The sequence below is a fragment of the Cebus imitator genome, unplaced genomic scaffold (assembly GCF_001604975.1).
Source record: "Cebus imitator isolate Cc_AM_T3 unplaced genomic scaffold, Cebus_imitator-1.0 Scaffold75, whole genome shotgun sequence".
Lineage (NCBI taxonomy): Eukaryota > Metazoa > Chordata > Mammalia > Primates > Cebidae > Cebus > Cebus imitator.
The window spans coordinates 5,822,209-5,845,743 of NW_016107390.1; the positions used below are offsets into that span (position 1 = coordinate 5,822,209).

The following is a 23,535-nucleotide window of genomic DNA, read 5'->3' on the forward strand; positions in this document are numbered from 1 at the left end:
CAGAGCAGAAGCCTTGAAGGAAAATCAAGGTGTCGAAGGTAGAGCACACTGCCCCTTAGCAATTGCTCAATGCACCAAGGTGAAGAGCTGCTGCTAGCCTATTAGATCCTCTCTCTAGGGAATTCAGAATGTAAATTGATCAAAGCTAATCATTCCCTACTGATCTTTCAAACAGGGGTGAGAGGGGTAAACGCCCACATGGAAAGCAATTTCTTTAGCTTGAACAAACCCTGTGTTCATTACCAGTGTCCACCACAGTCTGCAGGTGTGGTTCAGGACTGTGATCCTCCTGTAGGGCCTCCTTAGGGACTGTGCAGTGACAAAGGCAGAAGCAGTCCTTGGAGAGTGTGATGACGTTCACAACCTATATTTGACTTGTACTATATTTTCATCACTACAGGAGAAGAGGCCCAGTGGAAAATGTGTGCTGTTCTAAATATAGCACCTGCCTCCTATACCTGCTAGATTTAGGTTGAATCTTTCACTGCCTTTGAAGGACTTCAGCAGGCCTCAGTGACAGAAAAGATCTACCCACACTTTCCAGCACAGGAAGGATGGTATTGAAAGGCTTTGGGGTCCAGCCCAGGACGTAAAGTCAGTTTCATTGGAATGCCATTTTCAGAGAGTTTTCATCCCAGACTCTCTGAGGTTGGCAGGCTCTTGTATAAGCCCTGGGACATATGTCCTCTAGCTCTCAGGTAGTTAGGCAGGCACCCGTCTATCAATTCGTTGTATTTCTTTTCAGTTTTCTGGTTTGTAAGGCCACCCTGAGCTCTTCAATGTTTTCTTTGCTTTTTTTGTTTGTATTAAATGTATGAGGCGGGATGGGCTTCGTAGGCTGGTGGTGGGTCATTACAGCTTCCCAGGAAGGGGAGAAGCCCAATTCCTGCCAGCACGAGGTGGGCGCAGGCGCCCATAAATACTTAGAAATAAATGAATGCATAAGTGAGTGAGTGAATGGGTGAGTGGACAGGAAGCTTTCAAGCTGGGTGCAGGAAGGTGGGTGTGTGACGAGCCAGCAAGGCCACCCTGCGGCTGGCTCCCCGGCTCTCCCTCGACGCGCGTCCACGCCTACGGGGGGGGGGTTCGACCAGTGGGGGCGGGACCAGCCAGCCACGAGGACGCGCCCAAGGGGGCGGGGCTAAGAGGACGCACCCACGGAGGGGCAGGACTAAGAGGACGCGCCGGGAACGGCGAGGACGGGCTGCGACGAGGGGCGGGGCTACGGGTTCGCGGGCGGAAGGGGCGGGGAGAGGGCGGGCCCGGCGCGCGGTAGCGCGGGCCCCTCAGAGCACAATGGCCAGAGCCGGTGGCAGAGCCCGAGCCCCACCCAGTGTGGAGCGCGCCGCGAGCCGGGTCGCACGCTGAGCGCCTCCGCCCGCCCAGCGCGCCGACTCCGGGCCATGTACTCGGGGAACCGCAGCGGCGGCCAGGGCTACTGGGACGGCGGCGGGGCCGCAGGCGCTGAGGGGCCGGCGCCGGCGGGGACACTGAGCCCCGCGCCGCTCTTCAGCCCCAGCACCTACGAGCGCCTGGCGCTGCTGCTGGGCTCCATAGGGCTGCTGGGCGTCGGCAACAACCTGCTGGTGCTCGTCCTCTACTACAAGTTCCAGCGACTCCGCACTCCCACCCACCTCCTCCTGGTCAACATCAGCCTCAGCAACCTGCTGGTGTCCCTCTTCGGGGTCACCTTTACCTTCGTGTCCTGCCTGAGGAACGGCTGGGTGTGGGACACCGTGGGCTGCGTGTGGGACGGGTTTAGCGGCAGCCTCTTCGGTGAGTTGGACCGGGAGGAGGAGGCAGCCTCCCCTCTGCAAACTTCCACTTCCCGCCCCGCCGCCCGCTCCGTGCGTCCGCACGCCCGCGCCCGCCCCGCACGGCTTCCCGCTCGCCCCGCGCCCCCGCCCTGCGCCACCTGCCCCCTGCTCGGCCTCCTCGCGCTGCTCGACCCCGGCTGCACGGCGGGTGCTTTCCTCTTCCTCCGTCCCCTTCTGCCCCACGCTGCCCAGACTGCGTTCGTGTCGGCTGTCTTCTGCCCCCACGTTGACCCCAAACTCCAGCCCGTCTCCTTCTCGTTATTGTTCACCGCCTAAGATAACTCAACGGGGCACGAAACCACGGCTTTTTACACTTTGAGGAAAGAGACGAGGGCCTGTAGAGTCGAGAGATTCAAGGGAAAAAAGGTTTAAGTCGTGAAAGTTGGAGGGGGTGATGAAATTAGATTCATATACTACTATTTGCTTCCTAAAATGAGAGTAGAAAATTAAAATAGCAATGCTTAGAGAAAAAAAAATTTCTCATTCGTACCTGTAAACCTTTGAATGGTTTCTAGGGAGCCAGACAGTTTCATTCAGGTCCTCGGAATGCAAGTTGGCATGTGCCCCATAAGTTATTTTTACTGTAGTTTCCTTCTTATGGGTTCCAGCACACCGGAGTCTCCGGTGAGATTACACATGGCTCGGCCAGTGTCATTTCAGATGAACAAAAACTGTAATTAGCTCTGCAGCCGGTAGACTTCATTAAAGTACAACTTTATTGTTCAAGATTTATTTCTACAATACTCTTTACTGTGGAAGATTTAAATTTCACTGAGACATGATGTTTTGAAGGAAATGTAGGAAAGGAATTATTTTTGTGTGCTTCAGGAATTTCATTTGTAGGGAGATTTGAAATAGAAATATGTATTTCCCAAGGCTTAAAATTCCTTTTTTAAATCCTGAAATTCATTGATACTTTATTATTGCTTTTATTTTGGTAGGCTTGGAAGAGCAAAATCTTTGTAGAATTATCAAAAATATTTTCTTAATAACCTCTATGCTATGACAAACCCAAATATGTTTGTAATGATTCATTTTTTTGACGTTTTGAGGGAAATAAGAAAATATAGAAATAACGATTTTATTTGATTACCTCAATGTTTATAATATTCTCCTCCCTGACCCTCATAGAAGCTTTAATCTGATAATTTCATTTGAACAAATATTTGAAATTTAGGGAGGGGACTGTAAGTGTATGTAGGTGGTGATATGGATGGCTATGGGATTTACACTCCTTATATTAATTAAAAATACCTATCAGGCAATTCCTTTGGCAATGCTAAGAAGGTTATTCAAGCCCAAGCTTAAAGTATCATTCATAGTGTTCCCCAGGGTAGTCACCAGGTGTTTGTTCACAAACATGAAAGTTCTTACTTCCTTGAAGTGCCTTTTCTGTGCTGGAAATTCTATTTTTGTGCCCGGGAGTTCGAACACAAGGGGTCTATTGAGTCTTTTGTAAGTGCTAGCTAGCATCCACCCTCTTCCTCACCTCTTTCCTCTGCTGACCCCACCCTCCTGTGTCTCCTAGTCACTTCTCCCTTCCTGTTTTTCTTCTTCAGGATCCCTCATAAGGTCCCAGCCCAGTGGAAGTGATTTTCTGAGTTCACCACTAGGTATTTTACCTGAGGGCTTCCCTATTTCTCTGGGCATTTAGTGCTTTCAACCATGACTTTATCCCTGGTTTTAATGCAGAGGTGGAAATTCTGGAGTAAGAGATTGAGAGACTTATTTAAGCCCTGGGGGGCAAGTTGGTAGTGAAGTTGCTACAGAGTTTAAAAAGTTTTTAGCAAAGATAATTTCTTTGTCTGGAGTAAGTTTCAGAGTTTTTGCTTCTAGATAAGGGTTAAGGATGAAGAAAAGGAGGACACTTACTGCTTTGTTATCCCAGAGCAAGAACTACCCAACAGTGGAGTATTGAAGGGGAGGAAATTTAAAAATCAGGGAAGTAGTTTCTTGAAGCAGAAGATTTTGGAAAGGCTGCCCTATCTGTTGGAAAGACCGCTGGCCTGATGGCACAAGAGTGGATCCTATTCATGATCCTATGGCTCTTGCATTGTGTGGGCTTTCCCAAGTCACTTAATCTCTCCAGCCATCAGTTCTCTCATCTCTATTATTGAGTAGTTCAGCTTAATGCTCTTTAAGGTCATCCTGTTTGCTTTGTTTTGATGACCGCTTTGATATCTGTAGGTTAGAAGGTGCCTGATCTTAGGGCTTATTGACTGAGTCTTCTGCTCTTACTTCTACCCCGAGCCCTATCTTTCTAAGCCAAGAAGCAGCATATACTGTGGTTACCATCTTCAGATACCATCATATATTCAGTCTCCCTCTTCACACCCTGCTGGAGGAAGCAGAATAAGTAATTCAGACATACTTAAATATATGCTTGAGTGTGCCAGGCAACTGCTTAATTCCGTACTTAATTCCTGGTTCTTAGGGAATGCCGAAAATGAGTGGAATTCTTGATATCTTGAGGCAGAGGCTGTGACTAGACAGGACTGTTAGGATTGCCATTTTAGTTAAACTAAAGATCTGTAACCTACGCAATTTAACCTAAGTTCCAATTGAATGGCTTGTTTTACCATTATACAGGATTATTAGTCATCTTGGCCTAGACAGGTCCAGCTTGTACTGATCTATATTTTAGTAGGTTTAACCATAGTGAAAACCAGAGCTCAAAACTACAATGATGAATGTTAGAAAATTTAGCAGTGTTGTATATATAATGCTTTAGTCTGAAGACTTTCAGGTGAGTATGCTCTTCAGCACCTTGGCTTTTCTACCTCTGGCCACACATAGCTGCACATGGAATGTAACCGGGAGAGTCTTTTTTTTTTTTTTTTTTACTACCCCTTCAAAAATAAGAACAAACAACATGTTAGTCTTGGCAGAGGATGTTTAGATAGAGGATGTTGGGATACAGAGATTCAGGGTTGCAGAGACAGTGGCAGAATGCAAATATCATATTCAAATGTTAGGAGTAGGTATTGTTTATATCAAGATATTTTAATATGAAACCAGAAATTTTCCTTTTTAACTTACACTTATAAAACACTTTTTTCCTTTTTTACTTACACTTATATGCATACGTACATTCATATAAATATTTTTTATAAATACATTTTCCTCCTCAGGCCTATTCTTTATGTTCCTAAATATTTTTAAATGGCCGGTTGTTTTACTGAATTCATCCTTTTTCAATCATCTGACTAGCAATTCAGTAGAAATAATCTCATATTGCTACCATGAGATCCTACATGTGGTTGTGGAATAGAAAGGTCATCTATTCAGCTATTCTGGAATCGCACACAGACTGTAATGGCCACAGAAATATTTTTAATCATGGAAGTATGCACATAGTATATAATCTGTTTTTATAAACAATGGAGCCATATGCTCCTTTTAGTCTAAGCTCACGGCTATGTATTTTATTCACATGCTAGTTTTCTTAAAAGCTAAATTTAGAGAATTGTGTTACGTTATTTCTTCTTTATTTTTGTGAAACATTATGTTCATTCTCCATTATTATATCGCCTAATTTTGGGGAGGGCTGTTACATCTCTATTGTTCATTTTCAAGAAATTAGAAAATATGTGAGAAAGCATTTAAGACATGCTTTAGTGTAGGTTTATGTCCAAATAATAAGTCACACTCCAATGGATTGTAATTGTTGCATGAAATTATTTTTCTCATTGTTTACAATGTATTCTTTCTTGAATTTTCTTCTTTCAGAGAAGAGTTCCAGTCACAAATGCATATATGATGTATTTTGACATTTACTGCTAAGATGAAATGCAGAAATGAAACCACACATCCGTTTTAGTATTATCAGATGTGATTAGATGTACTTTCTCATGTTTTTATGCTACTGACTTATACAAGAAAAAAAATATTTTAAAAGGGTAACTGTTAAACAGCTAGGACCTGCAACTTCAGAGCTTCTGGGATAAACTGGAACATCAGAAGGACAGATTTTGTTACAGCATAATCACACCTTATTTCTTTCATCAGCAGTTGTTACCAGACGATTTTACTTCCTAGAATGGCGGACAATCTTCCCACAGAGTTTGATGTGATTATAATAGGGACAGGTTTGCCCGAATCCATTCTTGCAGCTGCATGTTCAAGAAATGGTCAGAGGGTTCTACATGTTGATTCAAGAAGTTACTATGGAGGAAACTGGGCTAGTTTCAGCTTTTCAGGATTGCTATCCTGGTTGAAGGAGTATCAGCAAAACAATGACATTGGAGAAGAAAGTACTGTTGCATGGCAAGACCTGATCCATGAAACAGAAGAAGCCATTACTCTTCGCAAGAAGGATGAAACTATTCAACATACAGAAGCTTTTTGTTATGCCAGTCAGGATGTGGAGGACAATGTTGAAGAGATTGGTGCTCTGCAGAAAAATCCTTCGTCAAGGGTGTCTAGTACCTTCACTGAAGTTCTGGATTCTGCATGCTTGCCTGAAGAAAACCAGTCATCATACTTTAATAGTGATGAAATGCCTGCCAAACACACTCAGAAAAGTGATAGAGAGATTTCCCTAGAAGTAACTGATGTAGAGGAATCAGTGGAGAAAGAAAAGTATTGTGGAGGTAAAACTTGCATACACACAGTTTCAGATAAAGATGGAGTTAAAGATGAAAGCAAATCTACAGTAGAAGACAATGCCAATCAACCAAATAGAAATAGAATTACTTACTCTAAAATAGTTAAAGAAGGAAGGAGGTTTAATATTGATTTGGTATCAAAACTGCTGTATTCTCAAGGATCGCTAATTGATCTTTTAATCAAATCAGATGTTAGTCGTTATGTAGAATTTAAAAATGTTACTAGGATTCTTGCATTTCGAGAAGGAAAGGTAGAACAAGTGCCTTGCTCTAGAGCAGATGTCTTTAATAGCAAGGAACTTACCATGGTTGAAAAGAGAATACTAATGAAATTTCTCACATTTTGTTTAGAGTATGAACAACATCCTGATGAATACCAAGCTTTTAGGCAGTGTTCATTTTCAGAGTACTTAAAAATTAAAAAATTAACTCCCAACCTTCAACATTTTGTACTGCACTCAATTGCAATGACATCAGAATCATCTTGCACTACAATAGATGGCCTTAATGCAACTAAAAACTTCCTTCAGTGTCTTGGACGGTTTGGCAATACTCCCTTTCTATTTCCCTTGTATGGCCAAGGGGAAATTCCCCAGTGTTTCTGTAGGATGTGTGCAGTTTTTGGTGGAATCTATTGTCTTCGTCATAAAGTACAATGCTTTGTAGTCGACAAAGAATCTGGAAGATGTAAAGCAATTATAGATCACTTTGGTCAAAGAATAAATGCTAAGTATTTTATTGTGGAAGACAGTTACCTTTCTGAGGAAACATGCTTAAATGTGCAGTATAAGCAGATCTCTAGGGCAGTACTCATTACAGACAAATCTATACTAAAGACAGATTCAGATCAGCAGACTTCCATTTTGGTAGTTCCTCCAGCAGAACCAGGAGCTTCTGCTGTTCGGGTCACAGAATTATGTTCTTCAACCATGACATGCATGAAGGACACCTATCTGGTACATTTGACGTGTTCATCTTCTAAAACAGCAAGAGAAGACTTAGAATCAGTGGTGGAGAAATTATTCACTCTGTATTCTGATACAGAAATAAACAAGGAAGAACTTACAAAGCCAAGACTCTTGTGGGCTCTTTATTTTAATATGAGAGATTCCTCAGGCATTAGCAGAAGCTCATATAATGGCTTACCTTCCAATGTTTATGTCTGCTCTGGGCCTGACTGTGGACTGGGAAATGAGCATGCTGTCAAGCAAGCTGAAACACTTTTCCAGGAGATCTTTCCAAGTGAGGAATTCTGCCCTCCACCTCCAAATCCAGAAGACATTATTTTTGATGGTGATGATAAGCAGCCAGAGGTTCCTGGGAACAATAATGCAATAATAGCCAAACTAGAATCCTCTGAGGAAAGCAAAAACCTAGAAAACCCAGAGAAGCACCTTCAAAATTAGAAAAGAACTATCTGGAAATGCTGTTTTGGACCTTTACCATGGCGTCAGAATATTCTCATTTAAAGAACAGTTTCCCATATGAGTAATTAGAAGTGGTGATATATGATGAATGCTATGCAGATGTTGTCTTTAACTCTCTTTCAGACATTCAGCATTGAATATTTTTGTTAACCTATCAATAAGTAATTTATTGATTATTGAACATTTTGTTTAGAATGTGCTATGTGATCCAAAGTCTTAAAACAGTTAGCTTTATTTTAGTATTGGGTACATGTGTAAGGGTTCCATGTTAGCAACTCAGCTTAAAGGTAACATTGTATTTGCTAATGATCTTCAGATTTTATCTTTGTCTACAGAATAATTAGTAATACCCAAGTAACATTTTAATTGCTTTTACAGCTATTAGAGTTGCTGCAGCCTGTTTGAATAGTGAAACACACAAATGGTAAATTATGTGGATCTTTTGCATATAATATAAATATATAGACATGGTGGTAGGAATAGCAACTAATACAGATGCCAATATGATAATAAAATACATTTGTCTGTAATTGTTAAAAGATTAGCTTTGCATGATCCTTTATTCATTGTGAAGGTCCAAAGTTTATAATACCCACTTGACCCTTGTAACTGATGAGGCAATGATGCCACCACAGTGTTCTAATTTACAAAAAGAGTTGGAGTTCAATTTTTAGTGGTTGAAAAGCTCATTTTTGGGGGAGGTTGATTGCAAAGAAAATTTGAAGGATAAGATTTATTCTCGTTTAATACTTCAGAAAATTTCTGTAGATACCTGCTGTGGCACTTAAAGAACTTCCAAGTAACATAGACCAAAAGGAAAAATGAAGTGCCCCAGGAGAAGATACTTCAGAAGGGTTGTTCTGAAATTTCTAAGGAGGAATTCTTAGGAATTCCTATGGAGAAATGGAGTGAGGCATTTTTGACCTAGGATTACAGATAGTTCTAAAACCCTCTATAAATAAATTATCCAAGATTTCTCAGCGAGAATGAGACATACCACCTTGTTGGCTCTACCACTTTAATTAATATCACTAACATAACTGACAGGAATGAATCAAAGGGGGATTTACCATGCCCTTTCTACTGTGTCCCACTTCACAAATAGTGAAGTAACAACCTTCTGAAATCTCTCTTGCCTCTTAGGTGTTGGCTAGAGTATGGAAACTTTTTCTCCCAGAACCACCCAACATCATAAAACTGGTAGTACTCCAGTGGGGTGAAAACCTGTGGAGCCCTCAGAAGACATGAACTTGCTCTTCCTCTAGTCCAGTTTCCATTCCTCAGGCAGAGAATGATGATCCTTGTGACAGTTTTTGCTCTGAAACAGCATTTATCATGTGCTTGGTACTTAGTATTATGCTTTCTCATGACAGTTTCTCCACAGCCCTTTAGGCAGATTTGCATATACCTTCTGTATTAGTCTGTTCTCATGCTGCTGATAAGACATACTTGAGATGATAGTTTATAAAGAAAAAAGAGGTTTAATGGACTCACAGTTCTGTGTGGCTGGGGAGGCCTCATAATCATGGTGGAAGGCAAAAGGCACATCTTACATGGCGGTGGACAAGAGAGAATGAGAACCAAGTACAAAGGGAAACTCCTTTAACATTGGATCTCGTGAGACTTACTACTGTGAGAACAGTATGGGGAAACCACCACCATGATTTAGTTATTTCTCACCAGGTCTCTCCCACAACAGGTGGAAATTATAGGAGCAGCAATTCAAGATGAGATTTGAGTGGGGACACAGCCAAACCATATCATCTTCAAAGAATAAACAGAATTATTAGTAATTTGCTCAGTATCTGGTATGTGGAAGAGCCAACATGGGGACTGAATCTTGTGATTCTAAAACCTTTGATCTTTCCACTAACATTCACTTGTTAGAAGAATGTCGGCACTGCAGGAAAAAGAAAATATGCCCATGAAAATTAGTCTAGCATTGCTGGGGGGAGAAAGCACATACTGGTCTTACAGCTTATTGATCAGAGAAATGTGAAGATTAAGATGAACTAAACAAATATATTTTAGAGCATGGATCTCATTGAAGTAGAATTTGGCTAAGTTTTAGCAAAATAATGTTCTTCAGTAACACATCTTTTGATCTGAAGATTGTGTTATAAAAAATGTTACCAGGCCAAAATTTTTTCTGAATACACTCTTTATTGGTCCTCTGTATGTGAGGAAAATGAGACCAGACAGATTTAAGTAATTGACAACTTAAAGTAGCAAAGTCATGGATTGCATTGACTTTTAAAAATATAGTAAAGTCATATTTAAACTTTATCCTAAAGTTTAAGTCTATCAAAACAACCGAGATACTTGAAATAGACCTATAAAATAGTAATTAAAATAAAAAATATGTAAGATGATAAATAAAGTGAAGATGAAGTTATTCCGGATCTACTGAAAAGATTTTTAATATCACAGATTATTCATAAGAAATTGAGGAAAGGAGCAATGAGAAGTTGCAAAAGATGGTATAGCTGAGTATAATGGAAATAGGAAAAATTAGTCCAAAATAAAGGTTGATTTAAAAATGAAGAAAATGAATACATTTCTTAGTTAAATGAATACAAAATATGTGGGAAATGAGAAATTATGCCAATAAAAAGCAAAGCATTTTAAAATTTAGGGGATATAACCCAGTGTAATTTTCTGACAGGTTGGACTTTCACCCTAATGGACTTACTGGTGAACTTTTTCAAATGCTTGAATAATGTCTATCCATGTATCATGAAAGACTATGCTTCAGATTGCATTTTGAGGCAAATACAGTCTCAATACTAAGAGTCAGACATTTTTAGAAGAATTTCATTCTCAACAGATGAAAAATGCAGAATAAAATATTGGCAAACAATACAGCAACAAATAATTTACTATCAGGATTATAAGGCTGGTGTTCAGGAGAACAGCCATTAAGTCAGCATCAACAGAACAAATAGTTAAAAATCCAAAGTATTAACTACAGATAACTTTTCAAAAATTCATCATTCCACCCTTGATTTAATTATTTTTGGCAATTATTTGATAGACTTCTTAGAGTCTGTTAAGTATGTAAACCAAAAACTACCATTATTCCTACTGGGAAAACATAAACATTTCTCAAGCAAAAAGTAAACAATGTTGGCATCGTTTTTATATATGGTTAAAGAAACCTGTCATTGCAATAAAAGCCAGCATTCACAAAATGAGGAAGGTAAGGAAAGTAGAGTAAGTATTTTCTATTAACATGGCTTTACGGCTACTTAAACCTATAGTATATAAATGTACTCACAATAAAAGACTAATGCAAGAATTGTGGGCTATATAATTTTGAAAAATCTAATTTCTACATCTCAGCAGTGACAAACTGCAATTTAAAAAGTGTTTTGTTATTAATATAAGACTTTCAAAGCAAGTTATATAACTATATTGAGATAAATTAAGAAGGATGCCTAAATAGAAGCAGGTTTAAGGAACCACATTTTTTAAAATGAGCAAACTCCCATGGGAGCCATCCTGGTGTAATGGAAAAGTAGTACATGGGGAGATGGGAGTTTTTTGAAAGCCAGCATTACACTTCTTGTTTCACTACTTACCAGTTGTATACTCTTGGGAAAGTCACTCCTAGTATCCATTTCACCATCTGCAGAATAAAAATACTTCACAGAAATATTGTGAGGATTAAGTTAGGTAATGTGTATTAAAATAGAAAGCTATATCCAAAGGAATGCCAGTATGTGAATATGTGACATTGGTATGTAAATTTACCACAATTCCATTTAACATTCCAACTGGTTGCTGTGTGTAATATGGCATAATTGTAATAAATTATTTAGGAAAGTAAGCAAGCAAATATGTAAGTTTTTTTAATATAGGGGGAAAATGAGAGCCTTGCCCTTCAAATCCTTAAAACATGCTGTTAAACAGCCTTTCTGAATATTCTGTGGTGCCAAGTAGAAAGTTTAACTAAAACTAATAAACCAATTGGAAAGAAAGAAATATTAATAACTGCTGGTGGAAAGACTAGCTAGATGTCAGTGTGGAAAGATTAGATCTATTTTACATGTGATATTCCAAATGAATTAAAATGTTAAGTATAAAAGGAAAATATTCCAAATGAACTAAAATGTTAAGTATAAAAGGAAAACTAAAGACTACAAGTCTCACATCAGTAGTGGTACAAAGAAACTTCATGGCAATTGACAAGGTAGATCAACTAAAAGAAAAATTTTAAATGTCTAGTGGATAGGAAAAAGACAAAAGACAAAATTAAAAGAAACCTATTTGTATTACACATGGATGCACTCAATTTTTGTAAAACTACATGTATATCCATAAGGCTTTGTACTCTTTCTTAGGCAAATCTATAGAGATCTTGTGTAAATAAGAAAAATCAATTATTTGAATGGTGTTCAAATTTCCTACTATTAAAAATACAACTTTGACTTAGTTCATGCTATTGTATTACAAAATTGTTTTAATTGCATATGTCCTCATAGCAGCAGCATTGTATATTAGTAGCCTTTTAGGAGAGAACTATGTAGAAGATTATAAAAAGGGCTTTATAACTGATCTATCTTTTGACATACTCACTTTGAGTGGCATATGCCCAGGAAAATATTTAAAAGAAAAAAAAAAGCTATTGGTACAGAGATTTCTAGCAATTCCACTCACATAACTTTAAGGGGAAAAAAAGTCCAACGACTGGGAAATGGATAAGTAAATTTTGGTGTATTGCTAGTGCTATCACAGAATGTTATAGAGCCATTAAATAATATTAATATATGTAAAATTGTATGCAAAATGTGAGATTCAAAAATGTTAATAAGCATAAATTATGTTTACTGATATATGTGTGAAAATTTAGGTCTATATTGAAAAGAATCAGAAGATAACATGTAATTCAGTTTAACATTAGGGGTTCTTTTTCTTCTGTTAAATATTGATGTATGCAATAAAAAATAAAAGACAAATTGGTAAAGTGGTTTACTGAACTGGTGAGAAAAATTACTGATTTCTTAGAAGTTTCTAAAATTCTATTTTAAGATAAAATATACATTTCTAGGTATTAAAGTCAAAAAAGGTCATCTTCAAATATGTGCAGCAGAAAGTTTTACAAACCTTGGTGGGAAGGAATTCTTGGTCAAGATGGATTTCATAATTTGTTTTTTCTTTGTTGATCACCATTAAGGAATAGTAATAGAAATGTTAGTAATACATTCTAGGACATCAGCATGAAGACATCATATATTAATTAAAGTATGACCGTAAATGCAAGAACAAACATGTCACTTGGGTATCTTAAAAACCATGGAGATGAAAGTTGGATTCATGGATGTGACCAGACCTGGTTTGCAGAGAGAACTGTGCGAAGGCCAGATCTCAGGGGACTGAAGTTGCGGACAGACCCTTTCTCCAGTCAGCCTGAGAGATGCAAATCAAGGTGATTTAATTTAACAAACATCCAATGAAAACTCCTACTGTGGGTTTTGAATTGGCCATATTCTACGAAATTAGAGCTATAAATATAAGTGCTCTGTACCTGACAAACATTCTGTTGGAATGTTTACCTTAGGGTAAGGTACCTTTTACCTTAATAAGCATTTAAGACCTTTTTTACCTGTCACACTCCCCACTGTAGCTAGCACTGCCTGTTTTCCTGGCAAAAGAAAATAATCAAAAGAGAAGTCTCTGCCTCGTGCATGACATCCCTTTTAAAAAATGCCAAAACTTATTACACAGTTGAAAACAGGTGGCTTAAAGGTTAAAAGCCGAATCATTTAACACTTTCCGAAATCTGTTTTGGATAACATTCAGTGAGTTAGGTTTTTCACATTAATCAGAAACTTTTTCTCTTGCCTGGAGAAGGAGCCAAGAGAAGCTCCAGGGGATTGGGTCCAGAAGCCCGGGACATCAAGGTCTTATGGAGAGGAAGTGTAATGAAATTAGATCATAAAGTTTCAATACCAAGAAATTCTGATGAAGATTAATTTTATTTACGTTCATCTTGATGGATCAAGTGAAAGTCACACTCCTAATGCATGGAGGTAGCTGCTTTCCTCTGAAGAGTTTCAAATTTTTATTTTAGTATTTTTACCTTTATTATAAAGAGGCATTTGCAGTGTAGTTCCTTTCCTTTTAACCAACAACCAAATGTATTCACATTTCAACAGCAGGGGACACTACTTCCAGCTTTCTGTAAGGCATGAACCGTACAGAAGCTGAGTGATTCACCTGAAAGAATTTGACTAACAAAAAATGGATAACAACAGTTCTGCTACAGCATTTGTAGGAAGGCTTTTCTCTTGACAACTACATTTTCTTAAATGATCCTCAGGACTACTGTGTAAGGTAAGAAAGGGCGTGTATTTATATCCATTTTTATAGATGAAACCTGGAGGAATTAAGTGACTTGCCTGGACTCTCCTACTTTGTATTTAGACCCAATAATGAGAAATGAAATGCTGGCTTTGCTTCCATTTCAAGAGAGTGATTTATTACATGAAAGACTATATAACACATAAATCACTATTTAAAAAGTGGTGGCTTCTGGAACTTTAGAATACAATTGGCTTTTCAACAAATAGCAAAATAATCCTATAAATTATAATTTGTGTAATTATAATAAAATGGGCCAACTGATTGAAAGAGGAGAAGGGAGTTAAGTTCACTCCTGAAATCAGAAAAATGATTTCCTTGTTCTGATATGTCAAGAGCTTAATAAATTTATATGTACTATCTGCATTGGCTCCTGCTGTTGGCCTATGATTCTTGGCATTTGCTTGTTACTAAATATGTATTTAATTCTAATAGATTCTGGACAACTTTAATATTAATAAAGGCATACACATCAGAGGACTGACTGGATTCAGAGGTACAAGATTGACAATGTGTAGCAGGAAGATGAATATCTGATTATAATTCAGTCAGAATGAGATACATATTTAGGCATTTTATAAATAATCCTCAAAGACACTAGTGCAGTGTTTTATGCTAGTTCTTTTTATTACACATACAATTAAAGCCCTTGAGTTCTCTATTTCTGCTCATTTGAGACTTTAGTCTGTTCCTTATTCCTCTCTTACTTAAATATTACCCAGTATGGGGCAAGTTTTTTAAATCATTACCATAAATTAATATTACTATATTTATAAGTTAAATTTACAGTAAAAGTTTGTGTAACCATTGCAGTATTTTACCAACTATAAAGAAGAAATTTGGGAAAATGTATTGACTAAGGAAGAGCTTAGAGTCTTGTTTTTATGCAATTAATAATATAGTTGTTAATTTCCTAAAATGATTTAAGTGAAGTGTTAAGGAGAAATGAGTTATACGTTCTTCTGTTCTCATTTTGGACTACATAACATTATTTGTAATACCCCCTGCAAGTACCAACCAGATACTTACAGCAAGTAAAAAGCAAGATGAGAATTGCACTGGAAATAGTTTCTCAGGAGATTGTAATTTCCCTTCAAACAGACTATGTGTATGGCACCTCTGTATTCCCTGCAGTTTACTGCATATCACAGGTATCCCAAAAACGATTCGCTAATTGAAAGGCCAGCTAGCAGTTTCCATTGGCTATTTTCTTCCATGTCATCCTCCTGCCTTCACACCCTTCTAGGTTCCAACCTGAGGAACAGAGGACAGCTAGGACCCATCTCTGGTAAAATACGTTGCAATCATAGTCCTGGCTTCTTGTATTATTACTACAGATAATTAGTTTTAGGGTAAACCTATATGAGTCAATAAAGCTACTTGAAACAGTACACATTTAAATATAAGATGTTATATCTAAATAATTTTGCTAATTTTCTCCCATTAAGGCAGCATTTCTTAAACCAGAGTGTTTAGCCTTTTATTGGCAGTCTGGAGACATTCTGGTTTTCACATCTGGGAATCAGATGCTACTGGCATTTAGTGGGTAGAGGGCAGGGGTGTTGTTCAACATACTGCAATGTACAGGTTAGCTCCCTCATAACAATTATCTAGCCCCAAAGTCGATAAGTGTCAAGCTGAGAAAAACTGCACTAGAATAAGTGTTTAATATTCATAAGGAGTCTGCTTTCCTCCTTAGGTTTTCTGACTCCATAAGTGCTTCTTCAACAGGGTCATTGTTGATAGGAGTGCTGTATTTGCTGCTCCCACATAGATCCCCCAGATCCCCACTCCCTTCCCTTACCAATCCACAGTGGTTTCCTTCTGGTGGTTTGTTTATAACTTAGATTCCAAAACAAAAGTCTGAGAACAAGAGAATATTTTTTTTATCCTGCCCCAGTTGTCAGGTATAGATTAGAAATTTGTGAATTTTTGTATTTTTAAAATCATTTTCTCCAGAAATAGTCTCTGCAAAGCAATTATATTAATAGATATGAAAGGCAAGTCTTTCTATGCATGGCAACTACCTCAAAATCAATGTAAAAACATTTTAGCATACTGTTTTTGGAAGGGATACTATTCACTTGACAGACTGTTGGCATATTAATCAAATTACACATATGTAACAATATCCTATGGCCACAGAGAAGCCTATTCAAGACTAAATAAACCATCCATAGTTGTACGCACATTTGCACTCACTGGTGGTTCACCAAGCAATGAGATAAGCAGCAGCTTGGCATTTTGTAGATGGCGTTAACTATAGAAAATACTTAATTGCAATGGAATGAGTCAGTATGTTTAATGCGGATAAGAACCTTAACTAGACACTGCCAAGTGAAGCACAGGGTTCAATACAATGTAATATTTATGAGCATTAACCATGTCCCAGTTTCTGTGCTAGACTCTGGGGATACAGAGATGAGACTGTAACTAATACTTAGCACTAACTGAATGCCAAGTATTGCTCTGCATGTTTGCTATACTGATTTTATGTTTTCCTTATAAGAATCCAATTGGGTAGATATTTTATTATCCCCATTTTGCAGATGGGTAAACAGACAATGTGAAGACAAAGAGCTTGACCAAGATCACACAGCTGGTAAGTGGTAGAAGTGGGCTTCAAACCCAGGCAGTTTGATTCCATAACCCCAAGCTTAGCCCACATGCTCTACCGAGATGTGATATGGTGACTTTGGGGGTGTCCGATGAAGTCCAGGAACACTAGTAACTGCTTATGTGCCAGGAACTGTTCTGATTTTCTTCACACATTTTATCTCAATTTTTAAAGCAACTCTGTGAGGCAGATATTAGCATTTCCATATGTAGATGAGAAATAAGGCTCAGTAACTCTTTGAAAGTCAGAATGTAAGTACTGGAACTCTCAAGCCATTGCACCTGACAGTGATGCACAATTAACCACTATATTAATCAGGCTATGATAATTGATAATGTACAGTAGTCCTACTAGGGAAATCTAGGAATGCTTCGAAAAAGAAAAGGTGTTTGTGCTTGGCCCTAATGGTTGAGGATTTCCATGGGCTGATACGAGGAACAATATGATATGATATTCTTCCATGCAGGAAGAATAGCAGAAAAGGGGAAGGAGGCATTGAGGACACAGTCTGCATAGCTGGAGCATGGCTTGCCTGACCTGGCGTGAAGAGGCAGGACAGGTGGAATAGGGCTCATAGTGTCCATAGCCTTGAATAGCTTGCTAAGAATTGGGACTTTTACTCAATGGATAAGGTGCTGTGGAAGATCTTTCCTGATAAGACTTAATGTTTCAAAGATTAGCCTGGTGACAATGGGGAGGAGACTGGGAAAAAAGTGTGGATACTGGATGCCAGTGACTGGCAAGGAGAAAGAATGTGATAAGGCCTGGCTAGGGCAGACAAAGGGAATGAAAGAGGCAGAGAACAATTTGCAGATAGAAATACGGGATCTGGAGAATATGTTACAAATTAGGTAGAGAGGGAAAAGAATCGAAAATGTCTAAAATTTCAGCTTTGGAATCTGAATGTATGCAATTCATTTAACCAAGACTGGAAACAGGGTTTGAGGAAAAGCAAATGGATTTAGTTTTGGTTATACAGAGTGATCAGTAGATACCTCTGGAAGGTCTTGGAGGGCTTTGTATGCCATTCTAAGGAATTCCGACTATCCTAGTGGAGAAACACCTAATGGTATTAAATAAGAAAGCAGATTGCATTTGCTTATCTTTGTGTCTGTATGGAAGATGAATCAAGGAGAGACAAGAATGGAGAAGGGAGATCAGACAGAAGGCTATTAAAAGAGTTTGGCAAGAGATGGTGAGAGTCTAAATCAGGGCAAAAGTAGTCAGGACAACAAAGGACAGATCTGAGAACTGTTGAGATAAATTAGCCTGACTTAGTGATTGACTGAACAGGAGTACTGCGAAAAAGGAAGAGAAATTAGAAGAAAATTAGAAACTGTGGACTTGATTAATGCAAACATGGTGCCCTGCCTGATTTGGCATAGTAACTCCTGCCCCTGGATTAGTCCTGAGCCAGAAAGATTCTCTCTCGCTCTTTTTTTAAAATAATATTTCTAAGTATAGGGATTTGAGTCAGAGGCTGCCAGTACTTTGATTACCAGGGAGTCTGTCCAAATACAAAGAAACTAAACTAGTGATGGGAGGAGAGAGACAAAGCCCTGATGACATTGCTTCCAGCTTCTAGATTATGTGCCCCACATATTCCTATTGGGCACTATGCTTGGAGCCAGTGCCACTTTGGACATACCAGTTACATAAGATTACCCACTTACTTGCTCCTTATAGGTAAAAAACATATGGTGTAGAAATAGCAGATGATGTAGAAGAGAGAAGTGTTACAGAAGCCAAGAGAAATTTCAACAAGTGCGTGGGACAAAGTGTTAGCATTGCAAAGAGATTGGGTAAACCAATGTTTTAGCAGTTGATTTATCAATTGATGAAATTCTAGAACAATGGTTTTAAAATGAAGAGTGCTCATGAATCAAATGAGCACTTCTTTAAAATGCGGATCACCAGGCAGCACTCCAGCATTCTGGGTCAGTAGGTATACAGAGGACTATTGTAATCAATTACTGGGTGGGTGGTGGGTTGTCATGCATAGTGACATAAATTAGAATCAAACAAGTATCGGGTGATATGGTAGCGAGATTTAATTTCTCTCCTGTTGAGTATTTTGGTAAGTTGTATGAAGGCATTAAAATTTTGCACACCTTCTCACCTAACAATTATATTGTCAAGAATTCAACCTAAGGAGATAATCATGAATGCATGTAAATATATAGCTACACTGATTACAATGTCCATAGCTAACACTTATTGAGTACCATATGCTAGGTACTGTGATAAGAGCTTTATGCATATTAATGAACTCTTTATTTTCATCCCAACTTCGTGAGGTAGTTAGATATGTCATTACTCCATTTTACATTTAGAAAACTAAAGTACCAGGAGATTAATTTGTTGAAGGTCACACAAAAAGTGGAGGATATGGAACCTAGGCCCAGTGCCCCTTGGTCACTATGTGTCATTCTCTCTCCTCACAGCACTGTTAGAAGAGTGAAACATTGAATGACATTCAAAAGTCCACAGTTTGAAGCCTGAGAGAGCACATATGCTAGAAATCAACATACCAGCAAGCAAATCATGCAGGACCTGCATCCTGGAAACACTTTTTACCCTGCCTTTCCCCAGAAGATGATCATAACTAATCTCATAGTACCTCACATCCCTGTGAAAGTCAGTTGTTGCTGACTTTCCCCAGAAGGGAAAACCTCTCCAATTGGCCATGACTGGTCTTACATCTCTTTATGACCCAGTATATTTATTGATCTGTTCCAATCCTGAGCTTCCACTGTACACCCCCCTGGATCCTCCCTTCATGAACAGTATACTCCCCTATAACTTCAACATCTTTGAACATTTCTCTTGACCCTGGCTGCCCCCAAGATCCCTACTTTCCCACCTTTCCCAGCTGTGTCTTCCTTAACACCAGGTATACCCCATGGCCAGGTAGTAGAATAGGTGACTCGTTAAGTATCACTGCTGCTTCTGAAGCATTACTTCCTCATTCTATAAAACTCTTTGCTTCATCAACACTCTCCCAAGGTCAGGTTGCAAAATTGAACTCACATTTGTCAAACAGATGTGCAGGGAATATAAAACTTTAGCTGTCATCTCTCGTTCACAGTCTCAACTCACCTTCCTGGATCATTCCCATCAGTTGACAAGCCGAGCCACCATCCCCAGTTGTCCCTCGACTTAATGACTGTCTCTGTTCTTTCTTCAAAGAGTCTTCTTTTTGGTCCACTACTTGCACTTCTATATCCTCAGTGAATTTTATTTTGTAATATACTTAAAAGTTTTTAAGTACAGAAAAATGCAAAGAATAATACAGTGAGGTCCATGCATTTACTACCCAGTGGGCAAATACTGGTATTTCTTTCTTTGTTTTAATCTAAAGAATTAAAATATTGCCGTTAAAATTTACACCTCTGTATTTCCTCCATTCCATTTTACCTCCTTCCTTCCAGAGGTCACTAACATGAATTTAAGGTGAATCCAAGCAATGCTTCTGTCCTATTATAAACAATTTATTTACATATTTCTCCCTTTTGATAGAGGTCCATTTCTTGTTTTTCACTGTAATATAATAAACAGTGCTTCAGGGTATATCCTTATACACATTTCTTCCTGCCCAATACCCAGAGTTTCTCTAGGGCTGTGTTGTCTAATACGGTGACTACTAGTCACATGTGTCTCTTGAGCTCTTGAAATGTAGCTAGTTTATACTGAAGTGTAAGTGTAAAATATCCACTGTATTTCCAGACTTTGTATGAGAAAAATGTAAAACTCTCAATAATTTTATATTGATTACAAATCGAAATGATAATATTTCGCATACGTTAGTGTCTTAGTTCAAGCTCCTGTAACAAAATACCGTAAAGTGGGTGCCTTGTAAACACAGAAATTTATTTTTCACAATTCTGGAGGTTGGAAATCTGAGATCAGGGTACTGACATGGTTGGGTTCTGGTGAGGGTCCCTTGCAGGTTAGTGTGCTTATGTGTCTTATCCTCACATGGCAGAAAGAGAACTAGAGTGAGCTCTCTGGCCTCTCATAACAGCACGAGTCCCATTCACGAGGGCTCCGCCTTCATGGCCTAATCACCTTCCAAAGACATCACCTCATACTATCACACTGAGGCTTAGGATTTCAGCACATGCATTTGGGGGGACACAAACATTCAGTCCATAGCAGTTGGATAAAATAAAATATATTATTAAAATTAATTTTATCTGTTTCTTTTTACCTTTCTAAAATGTAAGTAATGTTTGTGGCTCACATTATATTTCTACTGAATAATGCTGCTCTAGGGTTTATAATTAAACGTGGAATTGCTAGGCGCATAGATGCTGGGCAAATATTCAAATTGATTATTTTCAACTTCCCTTAGTCCTACCCCTTTATTTACCCCCTCCTCCCCGCCTTCCCCCGCCAGTTCTTGGTGAACTTTCCTGTCTCTGAGCTCCTCTGGCACTTAACATCTGTATGTTCATTTGGCATTTCAAGTATGTAATTTTGTATTTTAGTTTGTTCTTTCCAGTTGCCTTTCCCCCTTTACATCAAGGACCTTATCTTATGACTTTTGCTTCTCCAGAACTAAGCTTGGGGCCCTACCTGTTAGAGCCACTAAAATATTTAAAGAAGATTTAGACACACCAGCCTGGTGACTATCTGCTGTAAAGCTGCGATTTGTCCTGGAACAATTTTGTCTTATTTACTTAGAATGCGCCTTTAATTTCTTGTGCATCCAGGCTTCACCCTGCTCTCCATAATGGGAGCGAATTCCCTAGGAAGTAACAACAATCTGTTTCATGATGAAACTGCCGATGTCTTCCCAATAAGCTTCTATCTTCCTGATGGGTTCTGGAGTCCAGGGAACTGGCTAGATCAGGGTGAACCTCAAGGGCATTTAGTTAGATTTTTTTTTTTTTTTTAGATGGAGTTTCGCTCTTGTTGCCCAGGCTGGAATGCAATGGCGCATTCTCGGCTTACCGCAACCTCCGCCTCCTGGGTTGAAGCAATTCTCCTGTCTCAGCCTCCCAAGTAGATGGGATTACAGGCGTGCGCCACCACGTCCAGCTAATTTTTTGTATTTTTAGTAGAGACGGGGTTTCACCGTGTTGGCCAGGATGGTCTCCATCTCTTCACCTTGTGATCCACCCGCCTCGGCCTCCCAAAGTGCTGGGATTACAGGCGTGAGCCACCGTGCCCGGCCATTTAGTTAGATTTTTAAGAGCTTTTCATATGATGTCACTTTCAGCCATTTTATGATATGCTGTGTCAGGTTATTTATGGCATTATTATAGTTTGTTGGACTATAAGAAGCAGCAGAATTGCAAAAGACAAGATAGGTAAAGAGGAACGAAAGCTAGAAATGAGTAAAATATAAAAATCAGAGCTGCCAATATAAAAATCAGAGCTGCCTATATAAGCTGGAAAAGATGCCCTTTCCTCAGGGCTGGCTCACCCTAATATCTTGACATCCATACTGACCCTTTTAACTAGGGAGCCTTGGGCATAAGAGCGCGTTTGGTGTCCTGTGCAATACTATATTGTGAAATGTTAACATGAATGAATGGTTCAGTTCTTATCTGGGGGCAATTTCCAAATTCCTAATATGCAGCCACTGAGCAGCAGATAGGGACAAAGGCAAGCAAGTTTTAGAGCCCAGAAGGAGACAACCAGAAGGTTTTCTTTAAAGTTCTCAAGTGCCAAAAGATGGAGTGTTGATATAGGAAGATTTCTGAAGAATGAAGGGTTTCACACATAAAAGGCACCATAGCACTGAATTGTAAGTATGCACTGTTTCCTTGCCTGGAGTGAACCTCATATATATATATATATATATGTATAAACCAGTCTGTCCACTGGAGGCTTGAGGCAGATCTCTTTATTCTCTCTGTCTTAAAGATGTAGATGAATTCTTAGGTAAGATGTAATAAGCAAAAATAAATAAATAAATACAAAAGTGGATATGCAAAAAAAAGGGAGAAAAGAAGACAGCCTTAAACCACTGAAACCCTAGCATATACATGAAAGTCTTCTCATTGAAGAGAACCATTCCGTAGAACACTAAGGTCCTTAAATATATTCCCATTTCTGTGCTGCTGCCTGGACAAAGAGACAGAGAATGATGGTGCTGTTCGTTGCTTTGCTGAAAACGATGGAGGTCAGGACGGAACAGAAATGTGCTGCCTGCAGAGTCCATCAGAGAGTGGAGAGAGGGCCACCCCTCTGCACTGCACCTCTCGGTGTGGGATCGAGACTGAAGGATTCAGAGTGGTTTCTTGTGCTCCTGCACCAGTGATGGGAATTGAGGAAAACCTGGGAAATGAGCAAATAGTCATAGAGATTATATTAAAGGAAATCTGATTTTAACCTTGACTCATCATTTTGAAAGTCAGAATCATCAATGACAACTTTTAAGCATACAGATGTTCAGGTTCTGTCCCAAGCCTACTGGATCAAGTATTTTCAAGGGCAGAGCCTTGGAATCAGCATTTTAAGCAGCCTCCTCAGGAGTTTCATATGTAGCTATTTCAAAAGCTGACATTTGGAAACAGCATTCTTTTAAGGGAAAGAGACATGCTGCTCGATCTAGAAGGTGTTAAATTGAACATCAAAGAGGGGAGTTAAATTCATGTTAACCCCAATTTGACAGTGTGGGAGAGAAGCTTGAAATAGTAGAAAGTGAATGGGTCTGGGAACCAGCCTTGTTCTAACACCCACTTTGTGGTCTT

At 39.0% G+C, this 23,535-nt stretch overlaps 2 protein-coding genes across 4 annotated transcripts in view; both read left to right on the top strand.

Moving 5' to 3' along the window:
* Positions 1–1,253: 1,253 nt before the first annotated feature.
* The window catches only part of OPN3 (opsin 3), a 47,495-nt gene continuing 25,213 nt past the window's right edge, over positions 1,254–23,535 (top strand). The window contains exons 1-2 of one of the 3 annotated variants that reach the window (XM_037739841.1): positions 1,254–1,776; positions 5,826–5,890. In XM_037739841.1, the coding sequence (XP_037595769.1) occupies positions 1,404–1,776; positions 5,826–5,890 (438 nt within the window). In that variant the 5' untranslated portion in view covers positions 1,254–1,403. Of the gene's footprint in view, positions 1,777–5,546; positions 5,682–5,825; positions 5,891–23,535 lie in introns of those variants that run through there. The other 2 variants (XM_037739840.1, XM_017532119.2) reach the window with 2 other exon arrangements.
* Positions 5,553–12,825, top strand: CHML (CHM like Rab escort protein). Its single transcript, XM_037739839.1, has one exon. It carries the CDS (start codon positions 5,857–5,859, stop codon positions 7,828–7,830), a length of 1,974 nt encoding a protein of 657 aa, XP_037595767.1. The 5' UTR covers positions 5,553–5,856; the 3' UTR covers positions 7,831–12,825.

Excerpts from the sequence above, each read along its gene's own strand:
- CHML (XM_037739839.1), top strand. The coding sequence starts at position 5,857 with ATGGCGGACAATCTTCCCACAGAGTTTGATGTGATTATAATAGGGACA.